This window comes from Notamacropus eugenii, chromosome 5 (genome assembly GCF_028372415.1).
Source record: "Notamacropus eugenii isolate mMacEug1 chromosome 5, mMacEug1.pri_v2, whole genome shotgun sequence".
NCBI lineage: Eukaryota > Metazoa > Chordata > Mammalia > Diprotodontia > Macropodidae > Notamacropus > Notamacropus eugenii.
In genome coordinates, this window is record NC_092876.1 from 50,488,049 (window position 1) to 50,507,974 (window position 19,926).

Here is a 19,926-nt window from a genome sequence, read left to right on the forward strand (position 1 = left end):
GGAAGAGATGGTTCCCTCACTAGTTAACTCATTTTCTGAAGAATGAAATTGTTATTAAAGGTAGGCAAAGGAAATATTAGGTACTCTCTGCTTTGGGGGGGGGGGTTGTGGAGAGAAGAAGAGAGAGAGAAAAGCAGAGAAGAGGAAAGAGGTAGAGACAGGAGGAGAGAAAGAAGGACTGTGGGAAAGCACGAGTGAATCCCAGCAGATACCCAGATAACTGAGGTCTGATGATGCGCTCCATCCTGGTTCTGCTTCTATGGCTCTTCCCCCCACTGCTCTTTCCATCTCTGTTCCTGGATGGCTTCACGTGAATGTCTTCTTAATATACAATGCCACTACAGCCTTTCTTTCTTCCTTTTCCTAGCCTGCTCCTTTTGAAAAAGGTACCCCATCCAAACATATTAAAAGTATTTCCATTACAGAAGCTTCTTAAAATGCCAAGAGGAGCATATTTTGGGGTATGGTAGAGTCACTGTCCCTTGCATGAAGAGGATGAAGGAAATTTTGAAGGGAGTTGAACAATTCTATGAACATTTAAGTGTCTAGTGTGTGAGGCACTAGGGGTACAAAGACAAAAAGAGAAACACAGTCTCTGACCTCAGGAAGGGAGAAGCCAATAGCAGATGAGTTGAAAAGAAGGAGAACGCTAACAGGCAGCAGGCTGTTGTTGGCTATGCTGATTTCAAAGAGTGTGCACCACAAGAGAGAAGCATGACTTCTACCCAGGGATCCACAAAGTCTTGACTTCTCTTCTGCACTAAGATATTGTGATCCTTGTTCACATGCATTCCAGTTTGTATATACCTTCCTGCAAGATGACAAATCTTGGAATGCTAATCAAACCCTATTTTCCAAGGAGATGGCAAGTGTAAACTATACCAAGAGGGCAGATCTTAAGGGATAAACTGCAACTCTTCTTTTCAAAGACTTATCTCTAGTCACTGTTTCTGAGATTTTTCTAAGTCTCTAGAAAGATTCCTAGTTCAGACTTCCAGAAAAGTTACAGGGAAAGGCAGCTGAGTACTATTTAATCAGGTATAAGACAGTGTTAAGATCCAGGGAGAGCAGGGATTTTGCTGCATAAGGAGTAACGATCAAACAAAGGAATAACTAATCTATTTAAGAAAGCATTCAGTGCTCTGCCAAGATTTAACACGTATGAGAGAATGGATTCTGGTTAACAGAACATGAATTACACTCACAGGTCTCCCCGGGTGAATAGGGATTCTTGTTTCCAGTTGGATCCCTCCTGCCCTCACCTTATATAATTCTAAGAGCTGGAGCGGGTCCCTCTTCTGACCCCAGGCTGTTCTCTAATGAAGACCAGCCAGACCCTGGCTGGGTCACAATCCGATAGGATAAGCTAACTGGAAACTCACTGGTTTCCAGTCCCCTCTCAGCCCGGAGATTGATCCCGCAAGGGAACAGACTCATGCCTTCTCCCCCTTCATGCTTCTGTCCCTCCTCCCCCTTCCTCTGGCCCAAGTCTGTAGGACTCCACCCAATAGGCACCTGATCCTCCCAGATGGGGTAGGAGGGGCTAGCACCAGGGCCACAGTGGGGGCGGAGGTATGGAAAGCAAATATATTTAAGATGCTGGCTCTGTAGAGAATGAAGGTTTTAAAAGGAGGGTTAAGGAATACCCCTTAGGAACTCAAGCTTTGGGGGAAGAAAGGGGCCTTGAAGGGAAAAGAAAGATCACTAGATGATAAAGAGGTCACTAGAAAAAAGAAAGTCAGAGAGGCTCCAGTTTGCTAGAGTTCTTAACAATCTCCAACAGTTTGCTGCGAGGGCCCCCGTCCACACGGATCACGTGCTTGACATGATGCTCCGTTCTCTGGCCTGGTTCCTTGTCTTAACCCTAAGCTTTGCCAGTCAGCCTGCCTCGCTAGAGAAGCCCCCAAAGCGCAAGACACCTGCCCAACTCAAGGCTGCTGTTTGCTGTGAGGAAGCAAGGGAGCTCAAGGCCCAGATCGCCAATCTGACCAGCCTACTGGGGGTGCTGAGCAAAAAGCAGGAGAACGACTGGGTCAATGTGGTCATGCAGGTGATGGAGCTGGAGAGCCACACCAAGCAGATGGCTACGCGCCTCACTGATGCTGAGAGCAAATTCTCCCAACTGAATAACCAGATTGACATGATGCAGCTCCAGGCAGCCCAGACAGTCACCCAGACCTCAGCAGGTAAGGAGAAAGCTTCCTGCATCCTGTCCTATTTTTGCCCTCTAATTAGCCATAGCATCCCTCACTGTTCCCACACAAGTAACCCAAGATCCCCTGAATACAGTTCTTCATTCTTTGGGGGCCATGCACTTCCCCACCCCTCTTTACAAAGAGGTGAACTTAATTCTCTGGCATCTCTATTTCCTTCAAAAGACTGCCAATAACTTCACAGTTTCCTCTAATCCTCACATCATTAGGAGACAGGAAGGCTCAAATCTGACTTTCTCTGTACTAAGAAGGAAAGCAATGGGTCCAAAGTTACACCATGCCCAATGCTCCTTCCTTACAAATGAAATAATTAGCCAAACCTTTTATTAGCCAGTGGAGATCCATGACCTTCTCTTTTCCTGTCTACTCTGACTGGCACACAGCCAAATGAGTACAGCCAAAGCTTTTCTGAGTTAGTTTTTTGAATTCAGAATGTACTGGTACCAAAAGTTTCCTATATCTCCTACTCCTATCCCTTCTCTAAGCTCACTCACAAACAAAACGGGCATAGGGTCAGAGGAGAGGGTTTGTGTCTGATTTTATTGGGGAAGGGGGCACCCCTCCATCCCCACATGGCAATGCAGTTTGCACTCTGTATAACCTGTGAGATGGCCTTTGTGAATTCTTATATCAGAAATAATCCATAATCCCACTGCCAAAACCCTGGTGATTAGCCTCTGATTTTAGCTATGCTGATCCTTGAGAACAAATCTACACTCCAGCTCTGGAATCTTATGCAAACTCCTTCCAGCTTAGTTCCTATCAAAACTTGAACCCTGCTGGAAATGTCTGAGCAACAACAGTTACTTCCATGCCATAGAGAAGTGGAATAGACTTCAGTAGCACAGCTTGTTTTTAAATGATCAAAAAATGATTTGCAGTTTCTGTCTGGCTCAGTCTAGCTGATGTGCAAAGGTATTTGTTAGAACTAGAGAAAGCTTTTATAGTAGATACTTATTTGCAAGCTGACAAGGGTTCTGTGGGTGTCCCAGATTTCCCCATAACAAGGGAATTATGCTAAATATGGGTCAAGGGGCAAAGAAACACTTAACTTTTTGACATAGGCTAATTCTAATGAACAAGTCAGTGGTTTCAATTTGGCTCAAAAAAAAAAAATACACACTAACATGAAAGAATCTTGTGAACTTTTAAAAACAGGCCAACACGCAAAAAGTCATTTCCAAGCACCTGCCTCCTGAACCTGTCTTTGGGGTTACCTATGCATCTTCAGGCCTTTTAATAGAAGAATACCAATGCTATCTGCAAAATGAAATCAAGTTAGTGGAAGAATCTGACAAGACCACTCTTCTCAGCTCTTCCTCTCTTCTAGTCCCTTAAAACTCACTCTGCTAGCTGTATCCCCCAGAAAAATAAGTTCCCCAAAGGAGGCTCCACACCAATTACCAACTGCACCTTCTCTGGAATCACTGAGAGAGGAACTCCACCCACATCAGGGGATCTTCCTCCAGTGCCATCCCTTCTGAGATTGCCTTCTCTCTCGTTTGTCTCTCCTAGTGTTTCTCTGAATTGGGAGCTCCTCAAGAGCAGGGGCTATGTTTTTTCTTTTCTCTGTATCTGCAGCACTTAGTACTGCCTGGCACAACACTTCTTGAATGACTGACAAATCCATGGGAGATAGGGACCCCTCCTGGGTGCAGTGGGAAAACAATCCCCCTTGGGAGAATCACTAAAACTCCTATTAGGCTAGTTCTCCTCATGAGAGTTAGAGAAACCTAAAAGGGACAGCTTGCCATCCAAGTGAAAGCTTTGATTTGGAGTGTATCTTTCCTTGGGATAAGACCTTATTCACTCTTTTGCCAGGTTTCCTGCCCCAGGAGGTTTCTGGTTATGTTCCATCATTACAAATCCCTGGGCTAGTGAAGAGATTCATGGACACAGTCACCTTCCTGGACAACATACTCATTTGTTATGTAAGGACATGGAGCAGACATATCATTTATGTAAAATACTCCAAAACAGGAAGCACTGTGCATATACACACTGCCCTCTCGCATGCCTCCACGCTCCTCTCTGAGTTCAGTAAAGCAGTCAACAGAAGGATACCCACTGCATCACAAGGGTTCCCGGGATTCTTTCTTTCTCCAGCTTCTTCTCAAGGACCACTGCCCTTCCAATAATGTTCTCAGTTCTTGCCAACGTAGAAAGGGGGGAGTAGGTGGGCCGGTGATACAAGACTAAGTATATCACAGTGAACAGCACCTTCAAGGACAGTCAAAAATCACTTTCATTTAGACGACAGGAGGTCAATCTAGCCAATGCATTGTGTTTTTCATCTTATTAATAATGCTGCCAGAGTGGATCTCAAATGGTTAACCTAAAGGTGTTTTCACTGTGGCCTGAGAGCCTGGCATTATTAAAGATGCGAGAGAAATTAGGGTATTAAGTGGCTGAGAGATTAGATTTTAAAAGAGCGTGAAATCCATCTCCTACAATTATGGCCTTGGTTTGCATTAGCAGTTACCCTCTACGGAGAGGGCAGATGATGTAGGACACAGGCCCTCCCTGAAAACACAGGCTGGTCCAACCCACTGAGCCCCCTTTTCCTTTCATCTCGTCAAGGATGCATCCTATTTTATAAAGGAGAGTTGGTGCTGCTCCATTTAATTTGATACTAAATTCGCTTGGGAGAAATTTTCTATTTTAGTACTTAAAACACTTGAAAATCTGATGGGAGAGGTTTGGCATTTTAAACTTGGTTAAAGATACACTTCTAATCCAAACACATTAGAGAAAAAAGAAAAAGAAAACCTTAACTAAAGAATTCTGTCTGATTTGGCCCCAAGCAGAAGCAATCTACAGAGTATGCAGAGCCGTCGAGTCAGTCACCGGCAGGAGAAGTGGAGCTTCCTGGCTCCATGCTAAAACCTGTTCAGTGGGAGAAGCTCTTATTAAACAGCTGCATCTGGGGCCCTGATCTATTTCAACAGCCAGTCATCTATTTCTGAAGGTTTTAAATCACTTGCTGGGGTCTACTGGTAATGCTGCCAGGGGGGAAATCCTTTGTACACCAACCCCCAATATCAGGATAGGGTAGGAACTGGATCTTCTTATGTCATTAACACAGGGAAGTCACAATTAGGAAGCTCCCTCTATCGGGGCAGGTCAGCACCTTCTTGGCAACTGAGAGAATTAGTTGCCTAGGATACTAATGGGGGAGAAAGTGACTTTTATCCACCATCACGCAGCTGGTGTATGTTAGAGTGGAATATAAAGCCAGATCTTCCAGACTCCAAGGCCAGCTCTCTGTTCACTTTGCTAAGCTGCCTTATCACCAACACTGGACCACACTTAAATCAATTTACAAAATTTTCATCTAATTAATGCCAGTGGGAATTCCTCTGTTTTAAACTGAGTCCCACACCAAGCAAGCACATTGTGTTGAGATGCTCATCCTCGCGGTTTCTGCTCCACTCTCTAACAGATGCTGTCTATGACTGCTCCTCACTCTACCAGAAGAATTACCGCATCTCTGGCGTATATAAGCTTCCAGCTGATGAATTCCTGGGAAGCCCTGAGCTTGAGGTAAGGTCTCTTGAAGCACATTACTGATATTTTCCTTCCTCCTCAGTTCCCATTTCAACAGACACAGAAACTGCAGATATTATTCACAGCCTTGGAGAAGGAAACAGAAGATATCTAACAGGAAGAGCACCAATGTGTAAAATCAAGCCAACATACCCTTCTATTTGCCCCCCAAATGTGATTTCTCATCCAAGCCAAGTGAAGGGGGTATTCTAAAAGGGTTAGGATCTTTAGCAAAGCCTCTGACATGAACTACTCATTTTTGTGTGTAGTAGCTAGACAACTAATCTAAATCTGTGCCGCCTTGTCCTCTGCAGGTATTCTGTGATATGACAACTGCAGGTGGTGGCTGGACCATAATCCAGAGACGGAAGAGTGGTCTCGTCTCTTTCCACCGTGACTGGAAACAATACAAAGTGGGTTTTGGCAATATCCGTGGGGATTTCTGGCTTGGGAATGAAAACATCTACCGGCTGTCCAGGCGCCCAACCACTCTGCGGATTGAGATGGAGGTAAGCACCAGAACAGGCTCTATGAGAAGCAGGGATCCAGCATGAGGACAGGGCACAGCCTGCCTCTGGTCATGGGGGACAGGCTCTGCTTATTTTCTGGGAGATATTTTGGTCAAGGGAACCGCTCCCTCTGGGACAAAATCATCTATGGAGAGCCATAGGCCTGCTCCCCAAGGCCCTCTGATTTACATTTTTACACTCATCCTTATTACACCCCTGAGCAGCATACAGCAACAACAGATTATGAGCTACATTCCACAGACAGGGTAATGAAGAACAGAGGCCAGCTCAAGGTTATACACTGAATCCAGGAATAAAGCTGGGTTTAAAACCTAGGTTTCCTGACTTCTGCTTAAGGAAGGGGCAGAAATAACCACGTTTTCAGGGGTTCTCTGCCAGAAAAGATACAAGTCTAAGAAAAAAGACACAATGCTAGGACTTCACTTAACCTCTCAGAAAAGGGCCATCTGGTAAGCTTCCTAAATAAGACCCTTTCCTTCCTCCCCCAGGACTGGGAGGGTGACATACGTTTTGCTGAGTACAGTCACTTCACCTTGAGTAATGAGCTGAACAGCTATCGAATCTTTGTGGGGAACTACAGCGGTAACGCAGGGCGCGATGCCCTCCTTTATCACAACAACACAGCCTTCAGCACCAAGGACAAGGACAATGACAAGTGCTTGGACAACTGCGTCCAACTCAGAAAAGGTGAAGTGGGAGGGAAGGGCAGGAATCCCGACTACAGGTGGCTCTAGCTGGGAGGAGGGAGGAATATGTCACTGACATTTGGATTTAGTGTTTTGTTAAGGGTGACAATATGTTGTCCTGTCTTTCTTGTTGTTCAAAATTAACATGGCATATCACTGGTACCATGTGTCACCTGACCTGAAAACACTTAAGATCAAACATTAGATCCTAAAAGTCATCCAGTCCAACCCCTTCATTTTACAAACGAGGAAACTGAGGCCCAGAGAGAATGGTGACTTGCGTGTCCATGGGTCCCTACTTACTAAGTGACATGAATTTATTAGAACTGATCTACTTCTTCTGACAGGTGGATATTGGTATAATTGCTGCACAGACTCCAACCTTAATGGGATTTATTATCGCCATGGTGAGCACAACAAGCACACAGATGGCATCACCTGGTATGGCTGGCATGGCTCTAGCTACTCCCTCAGGAAGGTAGAGATGAAGATCCGCCCTGAAGATTTTGAACCCTGAAAAGCAGCTCCCACTACAAGAGGGGTGCCGAGTCCTAGGAGACAAATAAGGCTGGGGGTGGGCAATGAGGTAGTGTAGTAGGGGTAGGGATGGGAAATCATCTGCAATCAAGCACCAATCATTTCATTGGGAAAAGTACAAAGCTTTGTCAGGCTTGACCAAACAACAGCGTTACAACAGTACCAGCAGTAGGAACTGCAAATAGGGAGAGACATTTAAAACTCTGATGGCATTCTTCTCAGTGGGTCAGAAATAGTCTTAAATGCCTGTGCCTTCTGACACAGCAGTGGTTTCAAAGGGATCCCATGATTAGTCTTAGAAAGTACTTGGAAGTTTAGGCCTTACACTTTTTCCAGGGCCAGGATTAAGTGAGGACAGAAAACAAATCTCTTGCTAAAATGAACTGTATTATTTCAAATCACAGGAGAGATACCGAAGGTTGGGGAAAGGGTGAGGGTGCCAAAGAGTTTCTGTTTCAAAACCCAATGAAATTGCTTTTGGTCTCAAAGACTCTTTAACCGAGTAACTGCTCTGTTGAAGGTGAGCCAGCTTATGTCTTAGCTGCTCAGATGAAACTCCAGGGAATTGGGCCTTGCAATCAGAGTCTGAGCATCTCACCTCCTTGCCCTCAATCACAGAAGTGTACAGAAGGGAATGAAGTACATAGAGTGATTCCAGGTAGCAGTCAGAGAGAAACAGGCATAGGTCACTATCAGAAGCTCTCACAAGACTAAGTGAGAATGAGGGAACTGCTAGGTACATGGGTTGCTGGCAAAGAATTTTACCACAGTCCAATAGAAAACAGCAATTCGAGCCCAGAAAATTAATACAGAGATCCATTCTCACTCTTTAGAACCATGTAGCAGAAATTTTAGTCAGAGAATTATGAAATTAGTAGACTGATTTTTTTAGTAACTTATAATTTGACTAGAACCCCAATTAAATGTGCCATATATGTCAGTTTTTCTATCCTCTCCTTATCTCAAAACCATTATTTTAAAAGTGTCTAGTGCATGTGTGTGAGTGTGCGGGCACACACACATGCACCCACACGTACACACATGCACATGCGCACACACATGCACACACATATACACATGCACACACGCACATGCACACACACAGAAACTCAGAGAAACACATTGCTTTGATTGAGGACTTCATGCTGCAGTGGAACAAAGAACAGCGCTTATCAAAATAACCACCATGGTTACAAGCCAAGAAGAATCAGAGAGAGAAAGGAAGCTTAAGTAAATTTACTGTACTTAAGTCATTTGGAAATAACAAGTTTGGTTCTTGGATGCAGTCTGTATTTTTAATTTAAATGTTACTGGCTTGGAAACACTGCTAAGCAGCTAACAGGCTGAAATGGCAGGGTATTTTATTATCTTAGGTAGGCAGGGATTGGAAGAATGAACTCAGATTCCTCCAGAAAACAGACACATTGCCTAAAAATGTTCATAGTTAATATATCTATTTTTGTTCATTTTGTCAGAAAAGGGCTGTGTTGGGGGCTTGACTCTAATAACAGTAGCTGAAGGACAGAGCAAGGTGCATCAAGGTTCCTACTGTACACAGGCATCTGACTTCGTCAAAACTGTGTTTTCAATGTTCCAACATTTTCTGTCTCTGCAATAAACTTTTAAACCCATGGTTCCTTTAAATTTCTAATTTTTATCTATCCAGTGCATTTACAATATGGCATGACATAAAGCCTTCAGGAAAATCAGAGAGGCTTCAACAACAACAGTGAGCACCTATATAGTGTTTTAAAGTTTATAAAGCATTTCCCAAATTATTTTCTCATTTGATTTTTGCTTATCACAACCACACTGGAAGGAAGGTGCTATTATCTCTGTTTTACAGTTGAGGAAACTGAGGCTGAGAGAGGTTCTATATCCCTTGTTGGGGATTACACAGCTAGTAAAGATCTGGGTTTGAATTCTGAAACCAAGTTCAGAGGGAGAGACCTGGAATAATACCAGAGAAAACAATGAGGGCACAAGTGTGCTTCTATGCCTGTGGGCAGCAGGCACTGATAAAACATCAGCCATTGGTGCCCCTACGTACTGTTTCAATACCTGTTGTTGGTCTACTGTCAAAATTTCTTACAGCTTTCATCACCTTGCCTCAAAATACTTTGCATCATGAGGAAGTTAAGGAAAAGAGTTGGCAGTTTCTTTCTCTGAAAACTGTGTCCAGAGTGAGAAGGCTGCATCTGCCCTACAGAGTTGTCTCTTTGGGAAGTCTGTCTTCGTAAACCTGGTCAGCCCTGCTTCCAACGAACCAGCCCCAAGGAATCCTCTGCTTCCTCAACACTGCCTATATTCACAGGCCTGTAATTGTGTTCTTTGGAAATCACAGGGAACCAACTGTGGTCCTATGATTAGAAAGCCAGAGATAACAGTGGGCTGCTAGGAGTTGAGACAAAGGGAGAGCAAAGAGGAACTAAACAAAAGGAGAGTTTGGCCTCCTGGGGCGCAGACACTCCAGAAGAAAACTTCCAAACAATCACTGGGCTCTGCACAACTGTGCTGAACATCTCAGAGGTTCAACAAGCAGACCAACGCTATAGGATAAGAGGAGAAAAAAGACTGAAAAGAAGAAGAGGAGAGAAAGAACGAACTCTACTGTTTAGGGTTCTTGGATAAGTGGTGGACAAATCTTTCTTCTTTCTCCTTGGCATGCCACCAGGACCAGAGCAGGAATATAGAGGGAAAGCTTCTCTTGGGAGGGAGAGGAGGGGAAAGCACTTTGCTGGAAAACAGGAAAAATGCTCCCAATCCATTAGCCTACAATGGGCTCTGGACCTTTAGGAATAGTTACCTGGAGCCTGTTCCAAAGGCAAATAATATTTTCATTTCTATTTTTTGAGACTGAGACTTTTCCATCTCACTCCAGCTGGAAGTGCAGTAGTCCCTCATGGGTGATCCCCACCCTGAAGGAGATGTTTCTGACCCTGCCCCTCCTTAGGTACCCTGGTGGTCCCTCTGCTCCCAGGGGGTGTACCACTATGTGGTCCCAAACTTAGTACAGACACCTGATCGGTGGTAGCCCCACTGGAGCTGAGAATCCCCATGCTCAAGAGATCTATCAGCCTCCACCTCCTTGATAGCAGGGATTAAAGGTGTGTACCACCCTATCTGGCCAATCAATTCTTTCCTTAAAAATTCATGAGAGAGGAGTGCGTGCAACCACACACATGTATTTCCAGACACAGCAGAAGAGAAAAGGTGACCTCTCCTGAGAACAGAGATGATGCACACCCCTTCCTAGCCTTGAGTTGTAGCTTCAGAGTGTGGCTTCCTATCTGGGTGTTTATTTTACCAATATCTCAATCAGAAGAGTTTAAAAAAAGAATAGTTTGTCAAGTATCGTGAGTGGTAGGGCACAGTATCACCCTCCAGTGTAGAAATGGATCCTGTACAAAAATAAAAGGCAGGGCTACCAGACCCCAGCCGAACTAAACAAACCACTACATTCTTCAGAGTATCCCTTTTCACTTGGCTAATGCTCAATTCAAATCCCACATTTATGAAGTACCTACTATGTGCCAAGCAGCAGACTAGATGTTGGGGATACAAAGAAGAGACATGACAGCAGCCCCTGTTCAAGGCAGCTGCTTTCCTCCACTTTGCACATAAAAGATTAGTAAATGTTTCAAATGGAAAATTAATTGAATTTCCTCTGAAGTGCCATCGCCCTGGTCCACATGACTTTGAGTGGCTCATATTTCTTTGTCCTGAGTCCCCAGCAGCGTTAGCTTCAACCTAAGGGCTGCACTTCAGATTTAGCTTGTCCCAGTCATGCTGCTAACTGTAACGGAAAAGAGTGCTCCTGAGCCAGTGTGACTTACACAGCAAATCACCATGAGAGTTGCTACAGCAGCTGGAGAGAGAAAACCTGGAAGACTAGTTTATGGCAGGTCGAAGTGAAGGTGAGCTGCCATCAGACAAGAACCGGGGTCTGAAAGGATCACAGCAAGAGGTCAAGGAAGGGTCAACACTGGCCTGCAAACATGAGAATCTGCCTTCCACTATGCTCAGCCTGAGAAGTGTGGGAAGGCCTCAATGACCCCCTGAGGCTTTCTGTCCAGCACTTAGACCATCCTTTCCTGTTGAAAGCCTGTCTCTATCAATCATGTCTCTGTGATTTTCTGAAAAGAAGATGAAAGAACCCAAGGTGCCAGGCAGATGAAGAGAGAGGGCACGAGGGGGAAGAAGGGGAGTAGCAGTGATGGCAACGTGGACGTTGGTCTAAGCTAGCTCAGGAGCTGATGTGACATTTTCTGTATGTGGCCACTGGGTCTGTTCAGTTCCTCCCACACTGCACATGGCAGAATGAACCCCAGCGGGTCAGGCAGAAGATAGAGAAACAGTGTCATATTTCATATTCCTCCCACCTATTCCCTCGAAACAAGGAGGTGTCATCTCCTAGGTGATGCCTCTTTTTGAAAACCTGCTCCTGATGTGATACTGGGAGAGCCTACAAAGCAGCTTTTTTTGGGCAGAAAGCAGACTGCATTCTTATTGTCCCTAGTCCTCCATCCCATCCTCTCTTAGAGGTCCACTCTCTCAACCAAAAAACACGACCAACAGGAGAGGATTCAGCCACCCAAAGAACTTCTCAAGTGAAGGGATGTCACATCACAGCACAGCCTGGCATGTCAGGCCCTCCCAGTCATGCTGGAGAAAGCTATTATTAGCTGGGCACTGTTTTCTTTCGACTAAAAAAATTTGTAGTGAAATGATGAATGTTAACATTCCAGTAAAGATAATTCAGTTGCAATGATGAATATCCTCTGGTAGTGCTCGGAGACAGAGAATAATTTCAGTTTCACGACAGTAAAGCATTTACTCCACCTTGGCAGCAATCTTATGGGAGCACATGACTCCATAGTCTCAGAATTCAGAACTTAAATGGCACAGGACTAAGGAACCAACAGAGCTGAACCTAACAAATACAAACAGAACCCAATACTGCAAGGAATACAGAGGACAATCACAGCAGCTCTTTCTGTACTGAGCTGGAGTGTCCACTCTTGGGTTTGCCTTGAGGGCCCAGGAATAATTTTCATGCCCTATAGATCCTCATCCAACCAGCAACCTATGGAGTCCCTCTTGCCCATTCTCTCTGAGATGGCCTTGTAATTACTTCCAGACACATTTCATCAGAGTCGGCAAAAACACGCACCAGAAAACAATGGGAGCCCAGGTGCTGAGTGGGCCCAAAATTACAAATTTGTGAGAATACTGGTGAGTGCCATCTGCAGCTTCAATGGGCACAAATGTGTTCGCTGGACCTTGCAGTGTGTCGGAAGCCCTGAAATCACTCTAAAGAACTGGCATTGGGGCGATGTGGGGAGAGAAGACAGAAATTCAGAAGGGCATGTTAACAGCTTACCTGATGAGAGACTCAAGGATGGCAGGGCTGGGGCCCTTCTGGAACTCCAGCTCCTTGTAGTGTAGTGCCTTGGCATATGCACGACACTTGGCTGCTCGCTCACCCAGGAGGACAATGCCATTGTCATCTCTGAGTGGCAGCGGACCCTGGAGAGAGGACGAGACCCCAGACCATCAGAAAGAAGGCAGGTGAGGCAAAAGACTAAGTAGGGGGCCCTCCCATCAGCTGGCTCCTTACCACACTCAATGTGCACCATGGACAGTCTCACCTTGTCACTGTGCTCCATGAATTCTGCCAAGTTGAGGAGGGTTTGTGTGACTTCAGCAATGTCCTGGGATGTCAAGGCCAGCTCAATGCTTCTGATCAGCTCATCCTGCTGGTCCTCATTCAGCTCAGACCAGCAAGACACAAACGCTGCATTAAAAAGGTCCCTGCAGGAAGAAAAAGGGGCATCAGAAAAATCTGCTGCAAGTGTATCTGCTCTTGGCATCCCTGATGGCAGGCAGCACAGGCAATGTGACAGGCTGGACACAAAGAGTGATGCATGTGCACAGTAAAGAGATGAGGACTAACTACCCTCTTCAGAGATACGCTGAATCAATGAAGAGAGGGGAGAAAGTAGCTTCTAGCACATAGGTTGTGGTCTTCAAAGGAAAGTCACAGAACCCTGCAGGGCCTGGAAGGACCCCAGGGTTAGGCTGTCAATTCCCAAATCCTAGGGATCAGGAAAAGAGACAGCATCTGCTGCTATTTTAAAAAATAGGCACAACTCTTCTTGGGTGCTTCCAAACAAAGTTACAGCCAGAACCAGGAAACCTGAGGTTATTAGAATCAAAATCCAAACCTACTGGATTACAAGCTTCTTTCCAATGACAGGCTTTGGGAGGCTTTAGCAACCATGAGACTTCATCTTAAAGACTGAACTATTTAAGACTGATCCCACATCCCTAGGATGGCATGAGTTCCTGTTTTAATCCTATCAGACTGGGAGAAGGGGGCAGTGTACAGGAAGTGCTTCCAAAGCCTGAGTCCTTTTTCTGCAGCCACTGAGATTACCTATATCCCTTCCTGGCAACCAATAAGAGATCAAAGAGGGACAGTCTGAGTAACTCTGCAAAATGCCTGCCAGGGATGGGAGTGGTAGAGGAATCAAATGAAAACATTCATCTGAAGAATGAAGTCAGGATACTGATGGAGAACTAAGCGAGGGAAATAGGCTTTCCTGAATCAAAGGTCTGGAGTGGGAGCTGGGTCAGATGTGCTCAGAAGATAATGTGAGCACCAAGGCAGTACGGTACAGGAGTTTGAGTCTACACAACATGCCCAGAGAGTCCTCAGCAATTATCCTTTAAGCCTCAGAAACACACAGAGAAGAAACAGTCAGTGTTTAGAAAAGGAGAACCTACTCCAGCTCCCTGGGGTATGGTTAGCCATGGCTCCTAGAAGACAGCAGGGACAGCAGCCACTGAGAAGTCGGCAATCTCGGCCATAGAGTCTGGCCTGAGAAGTCACTGCTCCAGGCCTCTGGCTAATGGGAGGGTTTTAACTGCTGCGCGATGGGAAGAATAAGACTCAGATTCTCCCATCCTCATGGGACTTTGCCTTCTTTGTACTTGCCCTACTAGTGGGAAAACTCAGAATGTTCCTCTTTTTAACCACTGACTTACTTTCACAGTGAAGAAATCTGTTCATCAGCCTTCTGGAATTCCAAAGGGAGCTTGCTTCCTGAAGGCAAAGGTTTCAGAAACCTTGTTCTGAACCCCCACGGAGGAGGCAAAGTCTCCCTTCCATGCCTGTCTTACCTTGCCATGGGGTTGTAGGCCTGAGCCAGGGCCCAGCAGGAGCGAAGGGATGGAGATGAGGAGTCCTTCAGCAATTCCAGGCTCAGCCGTCTTAGCCACTCCAGCCAGTCATCCTTGGAAACCCTCCGGGCCGCTCCCCATGCCTAAAATGTCAGTCAGCGGCAGAAAATCATTAATATCAAATATGAACTCATTTATTTCATAATGATTTTTCCCCTAGATTTAGAAAGCTATACCTTTTGCAATCAAGCAGCTTCTGGGCATAACTATAAAATAGTAATAATTAAAATTCAAGAAAGAGGCAGCAATTGGCTGGAATATACCAAAATATAGTAAGTTAATTCTAAAAGACTGGTCTATATGAAAAGTCATGGAAGTCAGCAGGCTCCTCCAACGATAATGCCAAATTCTCTGCAGCGGGTCTCTTAAAGGATCCAGGCGGATTTGATCTGTTACTGGGAAATCAACAGGCAATGAGCTGAGAGCTGATATGACTCGGTTAGCACAGGTAGAAACCAAAGAGCTGCTGGGGTCCTGGGACCTAGTTTCAATCCTCCTCAAAGACTCAGACTCCATGTTTAGCAAAAGGCAGCTATGGGGGTGACCTAGGCCCCACCTACCAAGCAGAGACCCTTGTGATTATTTAGGCAACTCTCACCACTTTTTTGGGGGGAGGAGGTTGGATTTATTTTTTTTAAATTTTCAACTTTAATTTTCAGTTTGAACTTCTTTCCCTTCTTACACCTCTCTCCCACATATTGAGAAGGCAAGATATATGACACCCATTATACAGATGAAGTCATACAAAATGTATTTCCACATTAGCCATATTGTGAAGGGGAAAAAAAAAAGCAAGAAAAATAAAGTGAAAAACACTATGCCTCAGCATATCCTCAGAGTGTATCAGTTCTCTTTTCATCCTACATCGATGTGATAGGATATGATTGTGTACAACTGACCCAACATTCTGTATCTTTGGACCAAGGGGGCAGTTACTTTTAAATCCCTACACACAGGATAACAAACAGGAGACACCAGGAACCAGCAGAATGACTGACAGGGCCACCGTCCGGCAGCCAAAGGGGCCCTGAGTCAGCTTGGAAGTGGGGCAGCTAGTCGCCTGAATGGGAAGGATGAACATCTCTAGTCTATGCCCATATCTGGGTCTCTGCCATGGGAAGCTCAGCTCAGCTCCACTCTGTCAGGATGTGCACTGGGAGGGGCTGGCGCCCTGTACCCACTCCAGTACTCCCAGATTAGCAGGATGGAAAGCCACCTGAGAAAAGCCAACAACTTTTGCCAGAGGTCCCCTTTATGCCTTCTATATTAAGTCATATCAAGGCTGGGAGAAATAGGCAAGGAATAGACTGAAATACAGCATGGCCACGTGAGTCAAAGCAGACTGGCATGGGTAACCTTCCCCCAGTTTGCTGATTAGACCTGTCACATACAAGGAGCCACAGGCAGGATGGGTAGATAAAAGAAGAGACACAATGTGGGGGGTGTGTGTGTGTGTGTGGGGGGGAGAGTTGAACTACCACCAATGAAGGTGCCAGTGACTAATGTAGAGTGCTAAAATGAATAACTTGTACATTCATATAAACATGGTGCTATGTTTGGGTTCAACAGAGACTCTTCCTCTGAAATTGCCTGTAAGTATGGGTAAAGCAGTGCAGTAGAAAGGAAAGAACAATGGTAGGAGTCTGCTGAGCTTGTCGGGGACCCAGCTCAGAGATCTTGGCAAGTCCTTTCCACGTTCTCAGTCTCAGTTTCCACTTCTGTAAATCTGGCTCGATGACTCTGGGGGTCCTCTTAGTCTCTACACTCTTTGTCTACAAAGATCTAAAGAGCAGTAGACCAGTTCTGGCCCTGACTCAAGGGCTGGGCCAGCTTCAGCTTCTCTTCATGGGGCATTTGCCACAAAATGCTCCCTTGTTCCAGCTCTGATGGTTATTCAAACTAAGATCTTTCCACCCTTCTCAATATTCCCCTTTAAAATGAAAGGCTCATAGTTCCAACTTGGGAAAAGAGCCAGACTGGGACTCCTCCTATCCAGCCTTTTAATTCCCCAGACGTACTTCAGGCCAGAGTCCAGCACTGCTAGGCCTAGACAGCACCAGATCTCCTGCTCCCTGAAACACCCATGTACCCACCTTCTGCAGGTTAATGGTGCTAACATGAAGCTTCTTCATGGGCCCAGTCTCCACTGGTCCACTGGCTAAGGCATCACCCTGGTTGCTCCTCATCATTCGGTGCTGATAAATTAAAGGATCTTCTTCTTCATCAGCTAGTGTGTAGCCCTGTAACCAGAGAGGGAGACAGATGGCTGGTGAGGTTGCTGCACTTTCCTAGAATATCAACAATTCTTTAACTCAGATGGGTCGCTTTCCACTTCCTTCCTTGCTTTGGAAAATTCTGTTCACTGTTTACAACACTAATCCAGTGAACAGTAAAAAGTCAGAATTCTGCACAAACAGAGACACCCATCTGCAGCATTCATTCGTTCATTTATTTATCAAACGATTATTAGGTGTTTTTAGGCACTGAGGATACAAAAACAAAAAGGAAAATGTCCCTGCCCTTGAAGGGCTTATACTCTATGGGGTGGAGGGACACATGGAACAACATGCATATTGAAAGATATCCAAGACAATTGCCAAGGGAAAGGGCACCCATCAGCTACCCATGCCATCAAGACAAGAGGGAGATGAATCAAAAACCGGAAAATGATGAAGGATAAGAGAGACAGATCTAGCTAAGCTAGGTACATTTACTGCTGTCAAGACCCAGCCAAAACTCTAAAAAAGATGACTACGAGGGAAAGATCTTGGGGACTAGAAAGAAAGATGCAGAGGAGCTCACCTTGACAATCCTACAAATGAGCATGTCGTAGCGCTGATGGTTGATTCTGTGTCTCACCAGGACTTTATTCACCATTGGGATAAAAATCTGGTACTATAAGAGGAGGGAGAAAAATTCAGAAAACACAGCTAAGTCATAATTGTAGGTGGATCCATTAGTCATATCTGCAGGATTCAGGGGGAAAAGCCCAAATATTAATAAAAGAGCTAAAATAACCCCAATTTTTATTGGCTCATATTTGAAGGGGGAAGGATCATATAATTTGGGGTTTTCTTGCCTAACCCTGCTAAAGACAAAGTCTCCCCAAGCTGAGAGAGACTCATCCCAGAACTCAAACATTCTGTCTTCACAGAAACCATTCACTACCTTCCTCCCCAGCTGGAAGACAAGTGAAGACAGAGTGTCCATGGCTGTGGAGCGCAACTCTGGGCTTAAGTCCAGCGTCCGTACGATGGGGTGGATGATTCGGGATGCATAGTCAGTGAAATCCAGGGACTCAGTCAAGCGATCAACAGTCTCCAAGGCTGCCCTACAGTCAATCAGAAGGAGGAGTGCCTGAGAGGCCGGGCTTCCTCCTCAGGCCAGGGCATCTTGGGTGAAATGGACTTAATACTGGGTCCAATGGGAAAGGGAGAGTTCAGATTTAAACAAACCTGGGACACTTTGGCACTACAGAGTAGAACTAAAATAACACAAAAAAGGGGAGCTGCTTACTTGCGAGCTGGTAAAGGAGCATCGGGGGCATCAAAGAGCTTCACAATTGGAGGCAAGAGCAAATGCAGGTAGTCATCCAGGTTGGCCCCAAACAGCTGGATTGCGTTCAACAACTGGGAGAGAGAAACAAACAAGCCTCGATGAGCTAAGCTGATGAAGATGGCAGTAATGGACAAACCCCCCACAGCCGAAGAGCCATGGCTCTGAACCAGGTGAGTGGGTTTTCTCAGACGAATGTGTACACTGAACTCCCTAAGCACATGCCACCAGGCAGAGCAAAGGGAGGGCTCAATGGAGGAGACGTCGGTCCTCTGGCCATGGCTGACGCCCTTCCCCCAGACGCTCCCCACAGTTGTGGCTCTCTCGAGCAGTCCAGCATGGAATGCTGCTTTTGCTCCATGGCACCTTCCCCTTCTCTCTAGCTTGAGACAGTCACCTGACACTCATATGTAGACTTCTAGTAACCCGACCTTTATTTTGGGGAAAAAGCTCTGTGATTTCATCAGCTCAGAAAATTTCCAGAGCAGAAACAAAGCGTCACCACAGAGATCCCCAAGCCAATGAGAGGAGAAAAGTCTCACCATGATCACAGAGCTGGGACTTCTGACGCAGGTCTTCCTGACTCTCTGAGGTCAGCTCTGCCCCACCCCCATCCCCCACAAAGCCTCTCAGTCTGACAGCCATCTCTGCCCGTGGCTTTAGAGATAGGTGCTTCGGCACAGTTCCCAAGGGCCTCCTCTGTGACCCTAGCTGCTCACCTTGATGGAGACAGTGCGTCCAGGGCTGCTATCATGCATGAAGAGCCGGAGCATGTGAGGAATCAGCTGGGGCAAGTAGAGTTTGAATTCGCCACCCAGAGCAACCACAATCTGCTCAATAAGCAGGATGATTGTGCTCTGGATGGAGCTGTTCATGACCCAGAACTCCTACACAGAGAGACAGGGGGAATGTTAAAGTCATTTCCAGGTATGCCAAGCAAGAGGGCCTCTTTCATTCTGTAAAATGGATGTGTTTGTACAGGCCAGAGAGAAGCTCCCTCACAGTCACAGTAAAGTTACTCAGGTGTGATTGAGAGCTTTAGCTATTTGGTTGTGAAGACATCGATGGAGAGAGGGTCACCTGAGGTTCTTAGCAGAACAAAGAGGGGTTGAAAAGAGAAGGCAGTGACATCAGAAGATGGTTTCTATGGGTCATGTGGCCAAATAAAAAAGAAGTTATCTTAACAAGTGGGGGGGGGGGGGGCACAAAGAAACATGAAATTGGCAGTGCATTATCAAGTAGCAGAAAGGGGTATAGAAAAACCATTTAATGATACCCCTAGTTTCTAGGCAGGACTGCACTGAAGTCATCTGAGAAAGTTAGCAGCTTACCCCTTTCCACCAAACCTCCCAATGAGGAGATTCCAGGATGGAAGCAATGCTGCTGTCTACTAACCAAGGCAAAGCAGATGGCAAGTCTATACTCGTGAGCCCTGAGTAATTGAGGGTTGGCTTTAAACAAAAGCACTTTTAGCAGCTTATATGAAAGGGACTATGGAAATTCACTTCTTATTATGAAGAGAACAAAAATTGAGAAGGTTAAAACACCAAGTCAGAAGGACCCAGGGAAACTGCTTTCTCTTCATTTAAAAGAACTGCCTTGGGGAGAAAGGGC

General features: G+C 45.6%; 2 protein-coding genes across 2 annotated transcripts in view; one reads left to right on the top strand and one right to left on the bottom strand.

The window, feature by feature from the left end:
* MTOR (mechanistic target of rapamycin kinase) overlaps positions 1 to 19,926 on the bottom strand; it is a 109,292-nt gene that overhangs the window by 60,564 nt on the left and 28,802 nt on the right. The window contains exons 21-28 of the mRNA XM_072608849.1: positions 19,032 to 19,199; positions 18,274 to 18,386; positions 17,926 to 18,088; positions 17,560 to 17,652; positions 16,851 to 16,997; positions 14,698 to 14,840; positions 13,164 to 13,326; positions 12,896 to 13,041 (exon numbers count right to left, since the gene is read on the bottom strand). Of these exons, the coding sequence (XP_072464950.1) occupies positions 12,896 to 13,041; positions 13,164 to 13,326; positions 14,698 to 14,840; positions 16,851 to 16,997; positions 17,560 to 17,652; positions 17,926 to 18,088; positions 18,274 to 18,386; positions 19,032 to 19,199 (1,136 nt within the window). The remainder of the gene's footprint in view (positions 1 to 12,895; positions 13,042 to 13,163; positions 13,327 to 14,697; positions 14,841 to 16,850; positions 16,998 to 17,559; positions 17,653 to 17,925; positions 18,089 to 18,273; positions 18,387 to 19,031; positions 19,200 to 19,926) is intronic.
* Positions 1,618 to 9,143, top strand: ANGPTL7 (angiopoietin like 7). Its single transcript, XM_072608855.1, has 5 exons — positions 1,618 to 2,186; positions 5,656 to 5,756; positions 6,074 to 6,268; positions 6,778 to 6,976; positions 7,323 to 9,143. The coding sequence occupies exons 1-5, from the start codon at positions 1,709 to 1,711 to the stop codon at positions 7,490 to 7,492; spliced, it is 1,143 nt and encodes a 380-aa protein (XP_072464956.1). The 5' UTR covers positions 1,618 to 1,708; the 3' UTR covers positions 7,493 to 9,143.